The sequence below is a fragment of the Paroedura picta genome, chromosome 12, assembly GCF_049243985.1.
Source record: "Paroedura picta isolate Pp20150507F chromosome 12, Ppicta_v3.0, whole genome shotgun sequence".
Lineage (NCBI taxonomy): Eukaryota > Metazoa > Chordata > Lepidosauria > Squamata > Gekkonidae > Paroedura > Paroedura picta.
Genome location: NC_135380.1, coordinates 50,049,174 through 50,072,434, shown reverse-complemented (window position 1 = coordinate 50,072,434; position 23,261 = coordinate 50,049,174). Strand labels below are relative to the sequence as shown.

The following is a 23,261-nucleotide window of genomic DNA, read 5'->3' as shown; positions in this document are numbered from 1 at the left end:
GTTCTTCTATGCCACTTCTCTCTACCCAAAGGAGTCTCAAAGTGGCTTACATTTGCCTTCCCTTTCCTCTCCCCACAACAGACACCCTGTGAGGGAGGGGAGGCTGACAGAGCCCTGATATTACTATGCCAGCGGTCCCCAACCTTTTTATCACTGGGGACCACTCAACACTTGACAATTTTACTGAGGCCCGGTGGGGGGGGGGGATTGCCATCGGCAATCAAGTGAGCGCTCCTAAGCACTGGGACTCCGGGGGGGGGGAGCCGAGGCGGCGCTTCTGCTCAGGGAGGCGGGGTGGCTGGTGCGGGGGAGGGAGGCACAGCTATGCCAGCGAGCGTAGGCACAGAGCTCTGAGGCTGCACATGTGCACCTGTCAGATCATTGATGAAGTAAAAGGCTGGGGGGGGGGGAGAAGGCATCCTTCGCGGTCCACCTCCAATAAGTCGACAGACCACATGTGGTCCGCAGCCCACAGGTTGGGGATCGCTACAGTACAGTATGTTTATTCGGTTGATTGACCCATAAAGGTCAGGAGATTGCCAGTTGAATTCCTGATCAGACTAAAGGTTCTGGTAATTACCTTCAAGGCCATACGCGGTCAGGGCCCAGTGTACCTGAGGGACTGCCCCCCTGCCTACGCCCCCAAAAGAGCCCTGCGCTCCACTGCCACCAACCGGCTAATGGTCCCTGGCCCTAAAGAAGTCCGCCTGGCATCAACCAGGACCAGAGTATTCTCTGTTCTGCCCCCCACCTGGTGGAACGAGCTCCCAGAGAAGATCAGGGCCCTGACGGAGCTTAAACAATTCCGCAGGGCATGCAAGGAGGAGCTCTTCCGCCAGGCATTCGGTTGAGACCAGATATATATAAGCAACAATGACCAAAGGGCCCCTGCTCCCCACCCCCCCTCAGAACACCACCTACACACTCTGGACCTGTTTGTATGTTACAACGTTGTATTGTTTATTGGTTATACAATTATAATGTTATATGTTTACAATTATCAGTTATTATTGCACGGTTACTCAAATGTTCTATAAGACTGTTCCATGTATTGTTCTTATGTTATTATGTAAACCGCCCTGAGCCCTCGGGGAGGGTGGTATATAAATATAATAAATAAACAAACAAACAAACAAATAGATAAAGATAGCAAAGGGGCAAGTAGGAAGAAATTTACTGCAGGCCTCCCTGGGGCTGAAAAGTCAGAATAACAAGATTCTCAAGACATTTCCCAACTGCTCTGTTCTATGGTTAAGCACAGCTAAACAAGGACAGTGGATAAATGACAGAAAAGCACACGGGATAAATGCCTCACAAATACCAACAAATGTAACACAGATCATGAAAACATCATGATGGGGTTGGGCGCAGCGCTGGCTGCTTCGGTCAGCAACGGCAGCTTCGGACGCCAAAACACCCAACCCTATGTCATGACAAGAACACGCTAGAGACTTTAGTCAGATGAAGTGGAAGCGAATCCCCTGCCACAAATTTTGTTTAAGGTGCTACCTGGACTCTTGTTCTTTTCCGTTGAGATTGGGTTTTATACATTCTTTCTCCTCTGTTTGATATAATATTGGAAAAGCGTTTGGACCAAATCCAGTTACAGACTTTCCTCAAAATTTACATGCTCAAATCTGGTTCTACCATAGGAGCCAGAAAATTTTAGGTATCAGTCAGATCAGACCTCTTTTAATGTCACCTATCAATAACCATTCAAAGTTATTTTGGAAGAGCTTTAATGGTGGCCAGCTAACTTTCGTTTCAGCAAAGAAATTCATGTACCTGTTTTGCTAAGCCTTCAATACATTAAAAAAAAACAATTTTTTAAACAAATTAAAAATTAAATTTTAATTTAAAAAAATTAGTGTTCAGCCAAGAATCTACTTTTTGGAGGAAATTGACAGGAACCTGACAATTGGAAGAAGTGAACAGAGACTCACCAAAGCTCCTCCCCTGCTACCAATTCTGTTAACTTTCTCCAACACCAGTCATACCTGACACCACCTTCACTGGGGCTGATCAACATGAGTAGCCCTGTTGCTCTGTCTGTAGTCCAGGGCAGAGTCTGCACTTACTTTCTTTATTCCATTGTCAATCCTGTTGAATTCAGATCTCTTTGAACTCGATTCTTCCTCTCCCCCCCCCCCATTGAAACAGGAAAGTCTTCTGCACGTGGTTAGGGAGGCTCAGAAGGGGGGGGGGAGGCAAGCCTCTTTCTTTCTTTTCTTGAAGGGGGGGGGAGAGGAGCCAGGCAGGGAGCCTCTTTCTTTTCTTGGAGGGGAGGGGGAGAGGATCGAAAAAGGCAGAGGAGGGAGGAAAAATCCAGGACCGACAGAAGTTGAGAGAAATTAGGGGCTTCTCCTTTAAGGCAAGCGTGTCACATGACCAGGTGTGGCCTATCAGAGGTTCTCTACCAGGGAGCTTTCTTTCCCAAATGAATATTGAGCATTTTCAGCACTCTGGGATATCGCACCATAAAGGTAGAGTTACTCTGAATCAGTCCTTCTTGCTGCAGAAGGAAAATTAAAATCGCCCAAAATCCAAATGGAAATCGCATTCTGTGTAGAGGGCAGGGACTGAATCGATCTGGGGCTGGAATAAAAGCTCTGTGCAGTTTACACCCAGGAGCACCTTAAAGACTAACACAATTAGCGGCAGGGAAAGAGTTTCGGTGAGTCACGGCTCACTTCTTCACTTCTCTACTTCTCTCGGACCCAGATATTTGCTGGCAGTAACTCAAGTCAGGAGACCAACTGCTCTGGGTTTCCTGGCGATACCCTGGAAAGAAGCTGCTGCTGCTGCTGCTGCAATAACAGGCAGGACTGGCTCTGATTGACCGTTCACCCAGAGCTGCCCAGCAGTGAGCAGTGGCTCTGAAAGAGGCAAGCCCACAAGAGGCAAACAACAGGCAGCCATCTCTCCAGCATGGCGCCGGGGACAAAAGCAACAGATTCTCATCTGGAGAACCAGGTTCAATTCCCCACTCCTCCTTCACATGCAGCCAGCTGGGTGACCTTGGGCCAGGTCCAGTTCTCTCAGAGCTCTCTCAGCCTCACCTCCCTCACAGGATCTCTGTTGAGGAGAGAGGAAGGGAAGGTGATTGGTAGTGAAATGGGAGGTACAGAACCCGCTCTTCTTCAATGCACCAACCAATGGCTGCCAAGGGCTTGTCTGCACTGACACAAATTTGGAATGGAGTTTCCAGTTCTATCACAATTTTAGTTCTTAAAGACTATTTGATACATCTTTCTACAACTGTTTCCCTGAGGTCTGCTCCTGAGGTCAGCTATGGACCCTGACAGGTTCGACATGCCATTGGACAGCATTTGAGCAACGAACACGTTAAAATCTCAGCAGCGGCTGCTTCGGGAAGTTTGCGCTGCGTCAGGGAGGCACCGACCTGAACACACTGATGAACTGCGATGTCATCAGCTGAGGGCGGAGTTCTTGCACTTCGGCCACGTTCCCCAGAAGGCCCAGCATGTTACGGTGCAGCTCCTGTTTGTTAGGGAACTCCTAAGAGAAGACAACAAATAATGGTGCAAGTTTGGTTGTGGGAAAAGGGACAGCAAGAGCCGGGGTAGCTTAAAGGCGAAGAGGGGCCCGGCTCAGGAGCAGAGCCTGGTTTTTTTTAGGGGTCAAGTGGTAAAGACTCTGCTTGGCATGCAGAAGGCCCCAGATTCAGCCCCTGGCACCTCCCACTAAAAGGAGTGGGTGACATAAAAGACCTCCACCCCTGAGTCCCAGAAGATTGGTCGCCAATCTCAGTAGACAAAACTGATCTGGATGGACCAAAAGTGCCTAGTTCACTAAAAAGCAGCTTCCTAGTGGAGCTCCTGCTCCCACAGGAACCTGCCGGAACTTGGGGACCATTAGGTGAGGCTCCTTCTTCTCCACATGATCCCTTCCCTCAGAAGGGAAGCTCCAAGGCTGACTGCGGCCTCTGAGTTCTTGGAGAATTACGGCCAGTCACGAGTCCCCACCCTCAACCAATGGCCCAAACTTTCCAGCTTTCAGGAGGGGGCGTGGTTTGATGGCAGAGCCCCTGCTTTGCAGTCAGAAGGTCCCATATTCAAAGGCAGGTAACAGGTGGTGCCAAAGACCCCGGAGAGCCACTGGCAATCAGGCTTGTTGGGTGGTCCAGGGAGCACATGGCTGTCAGATGGTTATTTCATAATTTAGAAGGGGGAGCCCCTGCTTTGCCTGCAGAAGAACAGGCATCCTGTGACTTTTCCACGGGAAGGATCTACAGTAGCATGGCTGAGAAAGACCAGTCCCCCAACATCCCCTATGCAAGGATGACTCTATCCGAATGGGGGAAGGCACTGGCAGAGTGCCTGTTTTGCAAGCAGAAGATCTTAGGTTCAACCCCTGGCACCTCTTCTTAAAGGATTTCAAGCAGCAGGGACCGGGAAAGGCCTTTCAACTGAGGTCATTATGATCATCTGACCAAAACCTGATCAGGATCCCCAGCCCAGGGGAGGTGAGACTGGCTTGTGCCAGGACCTTTTTGCTGTTGGCCCAGCCTGGTGGATCTCTCTGCCAAGAGAGATCAGGACCCTGTGGAACCTTAGCCAGTTCTGCAGGGCCTGCAAGGCAAAGCTGTTTCACCAGGCCTAGGGTTGAGGCCCCGATGGACCATCACAAAGAGAAGAAGAATTGCTTTTTGGTGTAGAGCCATTTTGGTGTAGTGTTTAGGAGTGCGGACTTCTAATCTGGCATGCCGGGTTCGATTCTGCAATCCCCCACATGCAACCAGCTGGGTGACCTTGGGCTCGCCACGGCACTGATAAAACTGTTCTGACCGAGCAGGAATATCAGGGCTCTCTCAGCCTCACCCACCCCACAGGGTGTCTGTTGTGGGGAGATGAATGGGAAAGCGACTGTAAGCCGCTTTGACCCTCCTTCGGGTAGGGAAAAGCGGCATATAAGAACCAACTCTTCGTCTTCTTCTTCTTTTATACCCTGGTTTTCTCTACCAGGACTCTCAAAGTGGCTTACAGTGGCCTTCCCTTTCCTCTCCCCACAACAGGCACCCTGTGAGGGAGGGGAGCATGAGAGAGCCCCAAGATTACTGAAGAAGAGTTGGTTCTTATATGCTGCTTTTCTTTACCCGAAAGAGTCTTCAAGCGGCTTCCATTTGCCTTCCCTTTCCTCTCCCCACAACAGACACCCTGTGAGGGAGGTGGAGTGAGAGAACCCTGATGTTACTGCTCTGTGAGAACAGCACTATAAGGGCTGCAAGTGATCCAAGGTCACCCAACAGGCTGCATGTGGGGGGAGCGGGTAATCAAACCCAGGTTGCCAGATTAGAAGCCGCCGCCCTTAACCACAACACCACGCTGGCTTTCACTACTGCAAACTTGAGGGAATACCTACCTTCTAAAGATCTGACCCTCCCAACCTAAACTAGTTGGGAGCTACTGAAATAAAATGTTTAATGAATTTATATATGATTATATATATTTATGGACTGAGTATGTTGGTACACCACCTTGACGGTTCAGTGAGGGAGGGCTATAAAAATATGTATTTATTTATGTTATTTCTCTGCCATGATTCCCCTGCGGTGCTACTCAAAGTGCACAGGAAGCTGCCTTGGACCGAATTGGACCCTCAGTCTATCAAAGTCAGTACTTAGATCAACAGTGGCTCTCCAGTGTCCCAGGAAGAGGTAGTTCAAATCACCTCTTGCCAGATCCTTTAACCGGAGATGCTGGAAACTAGACCTGGAACCTCCTGCAGGCCAAGCAGATGTGCTGCCACCGAGCCACAGCCCCCCCCCCCCCCCCTACATGGCCTGACGAGCTTTAGATGGCTTTCTGTGTTGAAGATCCAGAGATGAAAATAACAGGACGTCCCCGGTCCAAGTACTTTCTATACCATGAACTTGGCATATGTCCCCACTGCCTCTCCCCTAACCCATGTGCAGTGCAAGGAAATTAATAAAATGGGATTATCAGAACACGGAAAGCCACCAGTCAATCAGAAACTGCAGCCGTGGAGCATTCTGCCGTAAGTTGAAGGTTTGGGACAAGACGACCCACTCAGATCCCCTGCCCTCGCTCCCCTTCTCTCATCCACGACCGAGACGGCTGGCAACAAGAGCCGCACAACTTGCACACCTTCAAGCACTCCAGAAACAGCTTCATGCCGCTGTAGTTGAGGAACATTTCACAGTTGTCGGGAGTCTCGTCTGTGATGTTCCACAAGGCGCTCCAGGAGAATTCCATCACCTGATCGCACTGCCAGGGCAGAGGAAGGAAGAGGGTGACGTCTTGGGACAGACAGAGCCAGCTGGAAAAATGCATCAAGACTGCGAGTGGGTGCTGACGACGGGCAGGTCTTTTCTGGCTGTTCATTTCAAAGTGACGGCGCTTACCTTCAAAGACCTAAATGGGTGTTGGACCTAAGGGACTGCCTACCCCAAAATGGGCCTACCCAAGCTTTTGGGTTGCTATTTGAGTCCCCGGCTCCCTTGGGCCTCTACCCTGTGGCCCAAACCTCTTGGAATTCCAGTACTAGACTAGATCTTTTTTCTTTTCTTTTCCTTGACCTTTGTTAATTTGGCAAGGTGGATCTTTGCCTGTTTTTAAGCCTCCAGACCTGTCTGTCAGTGCTGCCACATTCAGGCAACTTTCTGTTGCTTTCTTCTTCCGTGTCGATGCATAGCTAGACAGATTAGCCTTTTGAAGAGAGGAAGAGAGAAAGCAAGAGCTGAACAAGTCGCCACCAGCATTATCATGCACACCATCCGCAGGCCCTAGGGACCCTCCCAGCTAAGCATGCTTGGGCAACTGGTGACCCATCAACACAAAAAGCTTCTCCCTCTCCATCTAGGGCATCATAGCTCAGGAGGGCAAAAACAGACGGTGAAGAAATGTCATGCCTTCCAGAATTCCACTGCTAGCTGGTCTACACTACAGGGTTGTTATGAAGAAGCAGCAATGGACACTTTGGGGGAGGGGGAGCCACTGGGTCTTGACTAAACTTGGAGGCAGAGATTCTGTTCTGCTGCTCCAGACTGACACAGCCGCCCCACCTGGAACGATCTCCACAAGATGCAGAACGCCATCATGGCCCCAAAACAAGCCACAGCCACCCCTCATTTCCTCCTGATCAGCAACGGGCCTGATCCGGCTACCGGTCTCAGAGTTGCCTGCCCACCTGGATACCTTGAGCCCTTTGGGAGATCTGGCTCTTACCATTTTATCCACCAGCTTCTTCTGAATCAGCTTCAGCATCGTCTGTTGGCCAGAGGCAAAGCAGAAATAAAACATGAGCTTACAAAGAGCAGGAGAGAACACAAAGACCAGCAGCCTGGGCAGAGAGGCAGGCCACAGTGAGCACCGTTTGGGCCACCCGGTTCCTTGAACTTAAGCGGCTCAAAGCAGCCACATCCCAGGCACTTCAACCCCCTCTCATTTATAACCCTTCTGTTCCTACCCACAATAACATTATTTTTATCCTCAACAATTAATTGTTTTAACATTGTTTTACTATTGTAATATTTTATGTAGCAATATTCTTGTATTTTTTCATGTCACCATATTTATTAGCTTCTATAATTAATTACAGTTTTCTGCAAATGTATATGGGTCAACTGACCGAATAAACATGCTGCTGCTACTACTAATTCCCTCTAATGCTGTTCAGTGCACACTGAACAACACAATCAAGTAGGGTTACCAGTTCTGCGTTGGGGAAAACTTGGAGACTTTGGGGATGGATTCTGCAGAGGGTGTGATTTGGGCAGGGGAGGGACTTCAATGGGATATAAGGCCATACAGTCCGCATTCTAAGTGGCCCTTTCCTCCAGGGGAACTGAGCTCTGTAGTCTGGAGAGGAGCTGGAATTCCGGGGGATCCCCAGGCCCCACCTGGAGGCTGGCATCCCTCCGTCCCCCTCCCAAGCAGCCCTTTCCTCCAGGGGAACTGAGCTCTGTAGTCTGGAGAGGAGCTGGAATTCCGGGGGATCCCCAGGCCCCACCTGGAGGCTGGCATCCCTCCGTTCCCCTCCCATGCAGCCCTTTCCTCCAGGGGAACTGAGCTCTGTAGCCTGGAGATGAGCTATAATTCCAGGGGATCCCCAGGCACCACCTGGAGGCTGGCATCCCTCCGCCCCCCTCCCAAGCAGCCCTTTCCTCCAGGGGAACTGAGCTCTGTAGTCTGGAGAGGAGCTGGAATTCCAGGGGATCCCCAGGCCCCACCTGGAGGCTTGCATGTCTAGTATCACGTGACAGAGAGGATTTCTTGTCCTTAAATAAGGAGGTATCTCTGGTGCTACTGTAACAGTGCTAAAGGAGGCGTTAATGAAAAGAGAGTCTGCCCTCACGTCTATAAAAAAAGCCCTCTACGTAGCAAGCGCTTGAGCAGCCCCCCTTGGGCCACACTGACCATGACGAAGCCCATCTTGCCGACTGCTTCCTTGTGGTCATTGTCCACCTGGCAGACCAGGGCGTTGCAGAGATGGACGGCGATGCGCTGGATGGACTCGTCCTGCCGCGTCGGGTTGAGGATGTTCAGGAGCAGCTCGTTCACCCGGCGGTACTGGAACTCCAACTCCTCCGGGATGCTGAAGTTGCAGAGGGTCAGGCAGCAGTTCCGTTGCACCTGGGCAGAGGAAGCAAGGTGGACCGATGGCTGGGCGGCCCAGAAGGCACATCCAACAGACACTGACGGTTACTCTCGGGGCTCCGTGGCTGCCGTGGCTCCATTAGTGCGCATCGCACAAGCACAGGAATAAGTGGGATTCAGCCCCTCGGAAACCTCACTCAACTGGCGATTAATCAAACAAGGCAGACCGAAAGGTGCCCAGGGCTGATGAGGATGATGGCCCAGGCTCAAGATTGACTCTGCCTATCTAAACGAGAGTCCGATGGACCTTGAAGACCAACAAAGATGTATTCAAGGCGGGAGCTTTTGAGTGCAGGCACTCTTCCCCAGACTAATGGATCATAAGTGTACAAATAACAGGCAAACGCAAATTGTGGCAAATTAGTAATTAGTAAACTGTGTAATAATATCCAAATTAAGCCTTATGATAATTCTTGTCTAAAACAGCTCACAGTCCTTTTGAGTTCAGTTGTAGTTCACAAAATATGGCGAAATAAAACTGTCCCTGTTAGCAATTAATGGCAGATACTGTCCCAGTTGTGGAAAGACATAATTAAAAGAGACTCGTTGCTGGTCCCATCCATCTCCACCCAAACATCGGTCTTAGAGGTGCCTGATTGGACTCTATCTTTGTTGTGCTACTTCAGACCAAGACGGCCACCCACTGGCATCTGCCTATCTAGGCAGCCCAACAGCTTCCCCTGAGCTGGGAAGGGTACTGCTCCACCATGACAGCTCTGCTCAAGTCAGCACAGGTTTCGGCAGGTGCCAACCTGCCAGTGGACAAAAGCACCTACTGCCCGTACCCGCGTGTTCTTCCTTATCGCTCCCACCTTGTGCGATGGCTGCCCCAGGAGGGAAGGAGAAGTTTCACTCTCCTGGCTTTCCCCAAATTATGCACAACTGAATCCTTTCAGAGGGCTTTCCCATGAAGGCAAGGCGGTCATGCTGCACAAAACAGTCCTACAAACTTGCTTGGAGAAATGACGAAGGACTATGGTCTGTGCCGCTCTGTGCCCCTTAAAGTGTCGTGCGAATGCTTCATTTCTTTCTGGGGGTCCCAGACTTCTACAATCCTAGTGCAATGCAGGGGTCCCTGAAAGTCCCATTTGGTTGCCTCTCGCGACTCATGAGCCTTGATTGGCTGTGAGAAGGAGAGACTGTAAATAACAGAAATAAATAAATTGCGCAGCCTTGGTCACGGCTAGCAACGTCCAGGCAGTTCTACTCGGCGAAGCTGGCTTTGGCAAGCCCTCAGTTCCAACTGCTGCCGCCACATGACTTAGCAGAGCTGGCAGTTTCAAGGCAGCAGTTGCTGGCCCCTGAGTAGCAACCCTGGACTTCCTTGGGGTTCTCCCACCCAAGGACAGACCGGGCCAACCTTGCACAGCCTCTGAGATCTGACCAGATGGGGCTAGTCTGGGCTATTTTCATAGAATCATAGAATCATAGAGTTGGAAGGGGCCATACAGGCCATCTAGTCCAACCCCCTGCTCAACGCAGGATCAGCCCTAAGCATCCTAAAGCATCCAAGAAAAGTGTGTATCCAACCTTTGCTTGAAGACTGCCAGTGAGGGGGGAGCTCACCACCTCCTTAGGCAGCCTATTCCACTAGCCCTCTTTAAGTATCTGACTGTGAAATTTTTTTTCCTGATATCTAGCCTATATTGTTGTACTTGAAGTTTAAACACATTATGCGTGTCCTCTCCTCTGCAGCTAGCAGAAACAGCATCCTGCCCTCCTCCAAGTGACAACCTTTCAAATACTTAAAGAGGGCTATCATGGCCCCTCTCAACCTCCTTTTCTCCAGGCTGAAAGAAAATACAAGAATATTTTGATCAGGGATTATTTCTGGACCTAATTCCAAGAGCTATTTTTAATTAACGATTTGGGTCCAGGATCTATCAAGGATCACCTTCTCCTGTGCAAACCAACCCGACTGTTAAGCTCTTTCTCAGAAGCTCTGCTTCGCAGGCCTCCCTTAACTGGAAAGTGCTGGGGAAGCAACCATGCTTCAGCAGTGGCACCAAACCTTTGGGTGTCCCTTTCTAGGACAGCCTTCAAGGAGCAGGTGAAAATATTATTCCAGGGGGGATTTGGTTGTCATGCCTAGCTAGGACTGTTCTTGAATTGTTATGCCAGTGGGCTCTGAGATATATCGATATATATATATATATTGATAGCTAGGTGGATAGGGAATTGGTTAAAGAACCACACTCAAAGAGTTGCTGTCAATCGTGTTTCATCAGACTGGAGAGAGGTGAGTAGCGGGGTACATCAGGGCTCGGTGCTTGCCCCGGTACTTTTTAACATATTTATTAATGATCTAGATGAGGGGGTGGAGGGACTACTCATCAAGTTTGCAGATGACACCAAATTGGGAGGACTGGCAAATACTCCGGAAGATAGAGACAGAGTTCAACGAGATCTGAACACAATGGAAAAATGGGCAAATGAGAACAAGATGCAATTTAATAAAGATAAGTGTAAAGTTCTGCATCTGGGTCAGAAAAATGAAAAGCATGCCTACTGGATGGGGGATACGCTTCTAGGTAACACTGTGTGTGAACGAGACCTTGGGGTACTTGTGGATTGTAAACTAAACATGAGCAGGCAGTGTGATGCAGTGGTAAAAAAGGCAAATGCCATTTTGGGCTGTATCAACAGAGGCATCACATCAAAATCACAAGATGTCATAGTCCCATTGTATACGGCACTGGTCAGACCTCACTTGGAGTACTGTGTGCAGTTCTGGAGGCCTCACTTCAAGAAGGACGTAGATAAAATTGAAAGGGTACAGAGGAGAGCGACGAAGATGATCTGGGGCCAAGGGACCAAGCCCTATGAAGATAGGTTGAGGGACTTGGGAATGTTCAGCTTGGAGAAAAGGAGGTTGAGAGGGGACATGATAGCCCTCTTTAAGTATTTGAAAGGTTGTCACTTGGAGGAGGGCAGGATGCTGTTTCTGTTGGCTGCAGAGGAGAGGACACGCAGTAATGGGTTTAAACTTCAAGTACAACGATATAGGCTAGATATCAGGAAAAAGTTTTTCACAGTCAGAGTAGTTCAGCAGTGGAATAGGCTGCCTAAGGAGGTGGTAAGCTCCCCCTCACAGGCAGTCTTCAAGCAAAGGTTGGATACACACTTTTCTTGGATGCTTTAGGATGCTTAGGGCTAATCCTGCGTTGAGCAGGGGGTTGGACTAGATGGCCTGTATGGCCCCTTCCAACTCTATGATTCTATGATTCTATGATTCTATCTATCAGTCAACGGATAAATATAGCGATATGTCCTTGGCTCAGATAGGTTTTATTTTTTATGTTCCAAAGTTTAGAACAACAACAAAAAGATTTGGCTGAGAAGGCTGTTGTGGGACCCCCCTTTGGGGAAGGCTGCTGCAAGGTCCAATCCAAAGGTGTGTTTCATTTCCATGGGGCAGAACTGCCTGGGCAGGTAGGCCTGGGATCCCAGCAGGGACTGTTCTAGCCAGAACGGATGGAGCACTATTCAGCAGGGTGCTTACCGTCACTTCCTGGTACGACTCCATGCCATTCAGCACCACCTGGATGACCTGCCGTCGTAATTTGATGCTCTGCTCCATTCGGTACTCTGAATTAGTGAGGTAGAAGAGGGCGGCGCTCCCCGTCACCTGGATGTTTTTGTCGTACTTGTGACACTTGAGAGCGGTGATCACCAGCTGCCCCCAAAAAAGGCACAATGTTCTACCACGTGTGTTTTAAGCAAAACAAATTGCACAGATTGGCAGAGAAGTCCTGAATTCAAATCTTTGTAGAAATTTTGGTGTCACCTTGCCGCTTCAAACGGCAGTCATCTTTCTAAAAGTGGCCACATAGATCTCTTGGAAACTTGACAGTTTCCCCCCAGGTTCACCCAACTCCTCCACCGACAGGCGTTTTATCTTTGTGATCCTGATAGCCTGCTCTAAGCTGGTAGGAATGCATGCAGTGCCTGAAAGTTAGCGTACACGTTTGATGGGAAAACTTAGATTGGGAAAGTGGGGGCATGGTACATTGATGAGTGTGCCAAGATTTGAATTGGGAGAAGGACTGAGAGAGGTGCATAAAAGAATGCTTGTAGTTTCCGCAAGGAGAAGCCTTGCTTCTGTGCATCATTTCCTTCAATAAAGAGATTTCACAACAGATCTGTTTATCGGAACCTTGACAGGGGCATGACATATGACCCCCTCCAAGAATGAAGCCTGGGGCAATGCTCCCTTGTGGGAGGGATGGCCAGGACCCATAGACTCTCACCTTGAGGGCTCTCAGGAGCTGGGTGCAGCGTTCAATGCGGGCAATGTCAAAGAGGATGTTGATGGCACGCGACGTGATCTCCTGCCGGTGTTCAGTGTATGCTTCGATGGCATTAAGCACCTGGTCTTCATTCTTATCCCCGGTCACCTGGCATTGGGGGTAGAAAGGAGAAAAGAAGTGCGGTGCAGTGGACAGAGATTTGAGTGGGGGAGATTCAGATTCAAACGGTCCTTTCCTGCAGATACAGCTCAGACGTCAGCTGCAGACAATGTGGCCTAAATTCACTGGGGCATGAATTTTGTTTGCCTGAAAGAGCTGTGAGCTGCTATGGATCTCCAACAGAGAGCAAACAAGGTGCTTGGAATCCCCTTTCGGGAGAAACACAGGGTAGAAATTAAGCAAATCAATAAATGCACAAATGGCAATTGTTCTAATGGCAGATAAACCAGCTGGCCCCTGAAAAGAGCACCTGAAAAGAGCACAAACTAGGCAAGGCCTCTGTGGCAATCAACCTAAAATGCCCAGCCTTTCCTCCAGTGCTCTGAACCAATCCTTGTGATTTAGTCCTCCTGCCAATCCAGGCGGATGTCAGAGCCTGCGGTGAGCCTTTGGAGTGAGATTTTGTGGCTCTGGAAAGGAAGGTCAGCTAAGCTGGGCTTGTATTTGGCTTTTGGGTTAGAGTTTAGCTTAGGAAAGTTTATTTTAGCATGACAAAAAAACCATCCTGTTAAGGGCTCATCTCTCCTAGGGGGCATGTACAGTTTCTGTGGAAAGGGGCTCTGGGAGACAGAGAGCAGCCTTGAAACTCCTGAGGTCACCTGCCCAGAGAAAGGGAAATCAAATCTCCCTTCAGGAATTATTTACTTTATTTCTGAGCTCTCTGTTCTGATTCAGATGGCTAGCTGTGTTGGTCTGAAGCAGCAGAAATGTTTGAATCCACCTTTAAGACCAACCAAGTTTTGTTCATTGAAACTTGGTTGGTCTTAAAGGTCCTGCTAGACTCAGCCTTTTAAATATATATGTGAGATCCACACATCATATTTATCTTATTAAATATTCATTGTTCATCTCCACCTCTGTCTTTTCTGTCAAGTCAAAAAACTAAGCAGTTTTTTTTTACCTTCCCTATGCGGACCGCCTTAGTCTAGCACGGCCTTTCTCAACTATTTTACCCCTGAGAAACCCCTGAAACATTCTTCAGGTTCTGAGAAACCCCAGAAGTGGTTTGATCATGCAGAATATGGCTGGGAAGCAGAGCTGTGGACACGCCCACTCTCCCTTTCCCACCCCCTCCAGGCCCATCAGTGGCCATGTTGTGGGGGGGGGGGGGAGGGTTGATATGACCATATATGGTTGTATCACCTGAGAAATGTTTAACAAATTTTAAAACCATATTAAAAATTAATCACCTCTCACCCATTTGGGAAACCCTTCCAGGGCCGTCAAGAAACCCCAGGGGTTCACAAAGCCCTGGCTGAGAGAGTGGGGTCTAGCAGGTTTCCAACGAAGAGGCCCTTAGGGAGCACACAGCTGCCAGCCTTTAATGTATAGCTTGCGTCCCCCTATTCAGTTGATTGTGGGCAGGTAGGATATCTAAAAAGAGGCCTGTGTGGGGGACTGAAGGCAGCTGCCCCAGAGGCCCCGCCCTGACATGCACTTGCTGCCAAGTCTGCAGAAAAATGGGATCTTGGGGGAAAGGGGGGCTAATCAAATGCGACCCAGTGAGGAATGGATATGCTGCTCCTGGAGCTTGGAATTTTGAGAGCAGCCAAGAGTCAGTGAAAGGAGGAAGAGAGGGTGGGGGGCACACATTAGACCTCTCCAGCCCCTGACCTGTTCTTCACGAAAGGAGCAAGAGACCAGACATTTTCTGTTCTGGTTCCTGCCTTACCTTGTAAGCCGGGATGTAGGAAAGACGGCAAAGGGAGGTCTCAAAGAGGCCCAGAAACTGGAGGGGCCGCTTCAGATTCCGGAAGGGAGCGATGCTGCTCGTCTCAGGATTGGTGCTGGGGGAGGACAAGGGGAAAGACAGTCACGTGATACCAGAAGTCTGTGCCACCTTAAGGCCTGGGTTCCAATCACCACCATTACCCAGGCTTCCCATCCCTTCTTGGAAATACCACCGTGAGCTCCTTCCCAAGCACCCTAACCTAACCCAACTCAGATGACTCAGGTTTTCAGCACTATTTAAGAACATTAGAAAGGCTATCCTGGAGCAAACCAAGGGTCCTTGTAGGTCTCCCACAGAGAGATATGAAGGTCTGGGAGAAAAAGACACACACCCTTGTTTTAGTTTTTCCATCTGAAAAATTATAAATTTGAGAGAGTACGGGAGGGGGGACATCTATGAAATATTTTCTCTTTTGAAAGGAATGTGCAACAAACCTTTTTATGACAAGGTATATTCACTCAGAATGTGTCATCTAAGCAGTAAGTCAGGATGACTGGGAGGGGCTCAGTGGAAGAGCCTCTACTTGGCATGCAGGAGGTCCCAGGTCCAGTCCCTGACACGGCCAGCTAAAAGGATCTGGCAGGAGGGGATACGAGAGACCTGTGCCGGAGACCCTGGAGACCTGGTGCCAGTCTGAGTCAACAACACTGACTTTGATGGATCCAGGAGGACCTGATTCAGTACAAGGCAGCTTCATGAGTGCACCAGCCCCCAAAACACTCACTAATATGATCTACACAGGTCCCTGCACATGGCTGCTGTTCAGGAAATACTAAAAGCGTAGCACTCAATGACTTTATTGATCTAATGCACTCATTCCTGCTACATGTGCCATCCGTTCAGCCTGCGGGTCTCACCTCGTCTGGCCTGCTTTCTCTTCCATGCTCGGGATGGTGCAGTTCTCCAGCATGGTGTGTCCCGAGATGTCCAGCGAGGTCAGGTTCACCAGGTTCTCCACAAAGAGGTTCAGAACTTTGCGGGTCAGCTTGAATTTGTAATAACTAGACAGACGGTCTCGGGAGATGTCCAAATGCCTGGAAACAAACAAGGAGGAACAACTTGTTGGCTACCGTTCACCCAAATGGGCTGCAGAATTAAGACTTCTGTCTAACAGGGGCTGCAGTATTTTACCAATTAATCAAAATGATTTATCCAAATATTTCAATCAAAAGATATCCCTGATTCATTAGGTAAGTAAAGGTAAAGGTAAAAGTATCCCCTGTGCAAACACTGGGTCATGTCTGACCCTTGGGGTGATGCCCTCCAGCGTTTTCATGGCAGACTCAATGCAGGGTGGCTTTGCCAGTGCCTTCCCCAGATTCATCAGGTAGTACCTTTCAAACACTAACTATCTGAGTCATAAGGGAAGGGTAGGAAGAGGAATGCCACTTCCTCTCTCACACACGAGGGAATTCTTCTTCCAGTACCATCTCAGAAGAGGCATTCCCCTTCTACCTCTCATCTTATAAAATATATTCCTACTCTCTCACGTAGGAGGCAAGTGTCTTTTGAAGGATGATCACAGCTGTGAAAGGCTCATCTGATAACAAAGAACGCCTTTTGCTTTAGAACCGCCTTACTTACCTAGAAGAAGAAGAAGAAGAGCTGGTTCTTAGATGCCGCTTTTCCCTACCTGAAGGAGGCTCAAAGCGTCTTACAGTCGCCTTCCCTTTCCTCTCCCCCCAACAGATACCCTGTGAGGGAGGGGAGGCTGAGAAAGCTCAGATATCACTGCTCGGTCAGAAGAGTTTAATCAGTGTTGTGGCGAGCCCAAGGTCACCCAGCTGGCTGCATGTAGTACATACATACATAAGACTTTATTGTTTCCAGCCATAGGCCATTACAATGCAATGCAATCAATATTATATCAGTTGATATAAAAACAGTAAAAGAATTAGAACAATACATGCAGTAGTCCATAGATAATAAAAGACAATAAGAATTCAGGTTTCTAGCTCTCTGGTGGCATAAGTTTGGCTCGAATATTCCTTGCGGCTAATGCAAATAGGGAAACATTATAACTAATTAGGGGGTTGGTATCTGATAATAAAAAGACTATTTTGTCCAAATTCATAGGGAAGTTCTGGCCACTCAAACGTCTCTCAATATATTTGGTTCTTGGCTCCAAGTCTAGTGGGCAATCCAAAACATAATGATAAAGGTCTTCAACGGCAGGTTCTCCACAAATACATAGGCGAAGGGAAAAAGGTACACCAGAAAAACGGCCTGAGAGTAGGGCTGATGGCATAACTTGAAAGCGTAAATGAGCAAACGCCATTCGAAGTTTTTGTACAGAAATGGTTACTAAATAGTCTGATCTGAGATGGACTGTTTTGAATAGTTTAAACAAAGGAGAAAAGTTAGATTTCATTATTGTTTGTCTATCCAGTATGGCATCAGTATTAAAGATCCAGTCTCTCAGATTAGACCCATCAACTTGTGCTCTTAATAAATCATCTGGGATGGAATACCGTGATTGTATTTTATCATAACTGGCAAGTCGGAAAGGTTCAGGATTCAAGGTTAGTTCAAAACATTGCTTGAATATTGAATTGGTAGTGTTTTTCCTATGTTTTGCCCAAAACTTTAACAAAGCTAAGTGGACTCGAGCCCTGATCGATGGAAGCCCTAATTCTGCACGCATATGTGCGGCAGGAGTTCCTTTAGGTAAGGCCAAGATACGTCTAAGGAAGTAGGTGAGTGCAGAATTGAACTACTTAATCAAACAAGTTAGAACTCATCTAATTAACTAATTAAGCACAGCTGTGTGTATGCCACAATTGTTTGGGCAAGCTCAGACAATATCTTCTGGTTATCTTTATTGTTATGTTTTCTAAGACGAGAAAGCTTCTGATTGATTAAAACAACGCTTGAACAAATCTCAGAAAGGGAGGCTTTGGCTACTAAGAAGGACTAGACCTCAGAGACGGTTGATCCTTCCTATGATGAGCAGAAGGAGAACAACACATATATTAAAACAGAATTGTGCAAAACAAGGGCACATGTCAATCGGTTAGCTCTGTACAAGTTACATAATGTAGCATGTAATGGTGCAGAATCTGGGAAGCCCTGCAATTATACATCGGTGCACCTTGTGACTGAAATGCCCCCAAGCCAGGTGAGTAATTTGATACACAATGGCAGTGTCACCTGGGACACGAATGGGGTACCAGATCACAGCCAGCTTTCCTGGAACAAAAAAGAAATGGAATGGTTTCCCTCCTGCTGACTTCCAACATGATTCTAGTGTTTGCTTCCTTACACTTTTGAAAAGCCAACATTGCAAGAGCATGTTGCAGTAGGTTTCAAATCCAACATCAGAAGAGCCATCAGAAGAACATCAGAAGAACATCAGAAGAGCCCTACTGGATCAGACCAATAGTTCACCTAGTCCAGCATCCTGCCTCACCCAGTAGTCAACCAGTTCCTATGGAGGGCCAACAAGAAGGCAGAGAGGAGGAGGCCTTCCCCTGATAAGAACATCACAACATCCCTATAGGATTAGATTAGATTATTTATGACCAACATCAAACCTTTAGACCAGTGGTCCATCCTGTCTCACACAGTGGTCAATCAGTTTCTCTAGAGGGCCAACAGCAGGGCACAGAGGCTGAGGCCTTCCTAAGAACCCCAGAAGAGCCCTGCTGGGTCAGACCAGGGGTCCATCCAGTCCAGCCTCCTGTCTCACACAGGGGCCAGCCAGTTCCTTGGGAGGGCCAGCAATAGGGCACAATAGGGTCGAGGCCTTCCCCTCATGTTGCCTCCAGGCTCTGGGAATCAGAGGCCATGTTCAGCAAGTGATGCTCATGAGGTCAGCTTGGGCCAGTCTAATATATTGGGTTGTGAGAGGGTAAAATAGCAGAGGGATAGAACCACATGTGTTATTCTGAGCTCCTTAGAAGACACAGGAAACTCCCAATTATGTAACCTACCCTAATTTCCACAAAGGAACAGCAATATAAAACTAGAAATGTATGTGCAAATATTTGGTTTTCATAGAATCATAGAGTTGGAAGGGGCCATACAGGCCATCTAGTCCAACCCCCTGCTCTACGCAGGATCAGCCCTAAGCATCCTAAAGCATCCAAGAAAAGTGTGTATCCAACCTTTGCTTGAAGACTGCCAGTGAGGGGGAGCTCACCACCTCCTTAGGCAGCCTTATCTTGCTGTTCCTTCAAGGAACTCAGGGTAGATTACATAATACTTCCATCTCCATTTTATCCCTGGACCAATCTTGTGAGGTAAATTATGCCCAATCCTTTCCCTCAGTAGAGTCCCAAGTAGCTTACCCCCTTCACCTCTCCTCTGTTCTTTTCGTCACAACAGCCCTGTGAAGCAGGTGAGACTGAGAGTCTGTGTCTGGCCCAAGGCCACCCAGAGAGCTCCCAGGGTAGACCAAGGATTCAGTCCGGGTTCCCTGTATCCCAGCCGGACACTCTAAACAAGAGGGAGTAGCCCAACATGATCCAACAAGCTTTGCGGTCAAGCAAACATTCAAACCCTAAATGGTTCAAGCCCTAAATGACGCCAACACGTTTCAGGATATGGTGCAGCTTTGTTCACTATGTAAAACAAACTGTACCGCTTGATATTAATTAAAAATCTGGGAGCCAACCTGGCTGAAAATCAAAACTCTAAATATATTATATTAAATTGCTTTAGTCACTTTTACTCTAAGGATTTAAACTGATGGATTTTTTATGATTAAAAAAAAATCCAGTGTTATGAACCTCAATAAGCCACCTCAATAAGGTTTTAAGCAGGGGTGGGCAAACTGTGGCCCTCCAGATGTCCATGGACTACAAGTCCCATGAGCCTCTGCCAGCAAATGCAAATGCTGGCAGGGGCTCATGGGACTTGTAGTCCATGGACATCTGGAGGGCCACAGTTTGCCCACCCCTGGTTTTAAGATTCAAATGCCTTTAGCAGCCTTGTGGAGTCAGACCAAAGACTCATGCTACATAACCAGGGGTATGCCAGAGCCCCAGAGGGGTTACGCTAGTGGGAGGGGGGGAGATTTAATTTGGTCTATATATATTTGGTCACGGCGGTGGGCAGAGTGAGCTCCTGCTCTCCAGCTGGGTGAGTCCTCTTGCGGTTGGTTAGGTGGGGGGTGATTTTTTAAAACTCTGGGGTAGGGGTGGGGGGGTCTACCCTTGGCAGAGCCACCCATTTGGGGGTGGGTCAGGGTGTTCCATTGGGTTTTTTTAAACTTTAGCTGTGAGGAAGAGGGGCTGGAGTGACTGGGTGAAGTCACTTCCAGTGACAAGGCACTTCCGGGGGTGTGGCAGTGCCGCGTGACCAGCTGACATCACTTCAGGGTTACCTGGAAGCCAGCAAAATTTTTCACCGGTTACTCCACTGTCAAAAGGTTGAAAATGGCTGGCCTTAGGTCACCAAGAGCAGACAGATTAATACCTCTCAGGAGGAGCCCCACCAGACTGGACCAAAGTTCCACCTGGCCTAGCATCCTGTGTCCACTCTGGTGACTTCCAGAAAGCCCACGCCTGCCTCCCCTTGTTGCTTGTCCCCAGGATCTAGAAGAGACAGGCTGAAAATGGAAGGTTCCATTCTGCACTACTGCAGGTAGGAACAAATCAGGTGGGGGGTGGAACAACCTGTGGAAGGATGGTGTAGTTTTGTTTGTGGGCTTCATGGAAGCATTTGGCTGGCTGGGAGGTGGACTAGAGTTCTGACATTCCTTTAAAGCAGACGTGGCCAAACTGCAGCTCTCCGGGTGTCCGTGGACCACAATTCTCCTGGAGAGCCACAGTTTGGCCACGTCTGCTTTAAAGGAATGTCAGAACTCTAGTCCACCCCCCACCCCTCAATTAGCCGTCGCAGCAAATACACTGACACAGCTTGCCTTCATGAATTCATCTATTAAAAGCCTCAAAGACAGTGGCTACCACCCTGTCCTGTAAGTTCCACAAGTATTAAGGCAGCCAGGGCTGCATGCTGCAACTTGGAGAGCACGCAGAATGTAGCACTGACTGCAGGATTCCCCCTCCCCCCAAAAAATACCCACTCAAAAAAAGTGTCTAACTCTTAAGGATATGAAAAATGTAGATCACAATCTGAGGATCTCGGGAGGGGAAAGCTGATCACCAGTGGCTGGGCAACAGCTTAATAGCTCTTTAACTTTAAAAAAGCAGAATTAAATGTGCAAAAAAGTTAAAATTCAGAATAAAATATGCAAAAGGCATGAGAAAGCACACACATCTGTCATGGACAGTATTTATCATTTACTGATTTCAGTTTCGCTTGGCACAGCATGCACACCACCCAAGTACAGAATTTGCTTTGTTCGCCTTCTCCTGCTCTCTGATTACCCCACCTGCCAATGCTTCTGAATAAGGGGGTTCAATTGTTAACTACCCTGGCTAATGCACTTGGAGAAATCTGCCCTCCACAGCTTTTCATCAAAGAGTCAAAGCCTACATCGTGTGAAGGCAGGTTCCGCAAGGCAATTCACGCATGCTGTCGAGGCTAAAGAGGGCAGAAGACCATTTGCTGACCTTAGCTTGCGTAGCTGCGCAATCACTTGAATGTGCTCCTCACAGAGGTCCATGTTGTAAAGCACCAAAGAGGCCAAACTGTCCTTCCACTGGGTCAGGAAAAGGATGTCGTTCAACTGGATGTGAGAGAGGTCCAGGGCCGTGAGGGAGGCCAGCGGCCGGATCAGGGTCTCCACATTCACCCCCTCGGTCATTCGGCCCAAGTTGAGGAAGCGCAGGCGGCTGAAGCCCTCGAAGGTGAAGTCCTTGACCAAGACCTGGCGGCTGGGGTTGAAATCATCCTCACAGCCCCCCGGATTCTCCTCCTCCAAGAAGATGTTGCTGCATCCAAAAAGGCTGAGGGAGACGAGGGTTGGGCTGAAGGCCGTGAGCGTCTGCAAGCTCTTGGCTGTCAGCTTCTCACAGTTTGTTAAGAAGAGCTCGACTAGGTCCTAAGAGCAACAAAGCAAGGAATTAGAGACGGCTGGCGCCCTCTGAAACACCTGGCTGCCTAGCAAGCCACCATTTATTATGAAATACCAAGGGGATGGCCCCAATTACAGAAGAACCATATTTACTTTAAAAAAAAGACATGCTAAGTCTCTCAGTTCTTGCTTATCCGTGGAATTGAACTTCGTTGTTCATGGAGGTGCTCCTGGACTCGAATGCCAGATGTTTGGGAGAAGTGTCTGGGTGGCTCAATTGGAGCCACCTGAAACTCAGCCCCTCCAAGATGGAGGTCCTGTGGCTGGGCAGAAGGGGGGCAGGACCAGGAAGTAAGCCTCCCCTCCCTGGATGGGGTACACCTTGAGGAATTTGGGGGTGATCTTCGACACCTCCTGATCAATGGAGGCACAGATCACTAGAGTGGCTCCAGGGGCATTTTTCCATCTATGCCAAGCCAGGCTAATAGTGTTCGACCTGTTTCCAGAAGACCTGGCCACAGTGGTCCAAGCAAGGGCCACTTCCAGACTAGACTTCAGTAACTAGCTCTACGTGGGTCTTCCCTTGTCCTTAACCCAGAAATTACAATTGGTCAAAAGCTGGCTGCTAGGATCCTCTCTAGGGCCTCTTGGAGGGCCCATATAAAGCTGGTGCTGAGGCAGCTGCATTGGCTCCCAATTGCATTCCGGATCAAGTTGGAGGTATTTGACATTAACTGTTTTTAAAAATTAATTATGCACATTTTAGTCAATTAATTGAGCAAATGCATTAGAATTTAAAGCCCTAGATGGTCTGGGACCATCACGTGAGTGGGACCATCACACGCCTCTTTCTGCACACACATACACCCCTCCCCCAAGGGCATTAAGCTCAAGCCAGCAAAATTTGCTTAGGGTTCCCGGCCCCACGGAGATGAGACTGGCATCAAGCAGAACCAGGGCTTTCTTGGCCCTGGCTTTGATCCTGTCCCTGGCCTGGTAGAACACTCTGCCAAACGAGATTGGAGCTCTGTGGGACACTGAACGTTTTTGCAAGGCTTGTAAAACAGCTGTTCCACCAGGCCTATGAATATCGCTGAGCTGGCCTCCCTACCAAAACCCCATCATTTGGAACCGATAAGACTCTTCTGCACCCTCTCTGCTTCCTTGCCCCCAGAAGCAGTAGCCAGCTGCATGGAAACAGCTCAGAGTTTCTGAAGTTCAATCCTTCAAACACAGAGGTCCTATGGCTAGGCAGGAAGGGGCCACGGGGGGGCAGTATACAAAGTAAGTAAATCTGTAACAGTATTCTCTAAATAAAATGCTAAGAGGGTGCTGGGAGGAGCTGGGACTCACCGCTTAACAGACTACCCGCCAGCACTCCCCCCCCCCCCGACGTGTGAAGAAGGCCCACTGGCAGACCTTGGCAGACACTTTTTGGCGGTGGCAGGGGGGAGGATGGGCTGCCAGCCAGCACCTTCCCTCCCTGCCCCACGAAGGCC

General features: G+C 48.8%; 1 protein-coding gene across 1 annotated transcript in view; it reads right to left on the bottom strand.

The window, feature by feature from the left end:
- The window catches only part of ZER1 (zyg-11 related cell cycle regulator), a 51,519-nt gene that overhangs the window by 9,819 nt on the left and 18,439 nt on the right, over window positions 1-23,261 (bottom strand). Inside the window, exons 4-12 of the mRNA XM_077305897.1 lie at window positions 21,359-21,789; window positions 15,698-15,874; window positions 14,781-14,895; window positions 12,890-13,036; window positions 12,142-12,315; window positions 8,400-8,615; window positions 7,209-7,250; window positions 6,129-6,248; window positions 3,404-3,519 (exon numbers count right to left, since the gene is read on the bottom strand). Of these exons, the coding sequence (XP_077162012.1) occupies window positions 3,404-3,519; window positions 6,129-6,248; window positions 7,209-7,250; window positions 8,400-8,615; window positions 12,142-12,315; window positions 12,890-13,036; window positions 14,781-14,895; window positions 15,698-15,874; window positions 21,359-21,789 (1,538 nt within the window). The remainder of the gene's footprint in view (window positions 1-3,403; window positions 3,520-6,128; window positions 6,249-7,208; window positions 7,251-8,399; window positions 8,616-12,141; window positions 12,316-12,889; window positions 13,037-14,780; window positions 14,896-15,697; window positions 15,875-21,358; window positions 21,790-23,261) is intronic.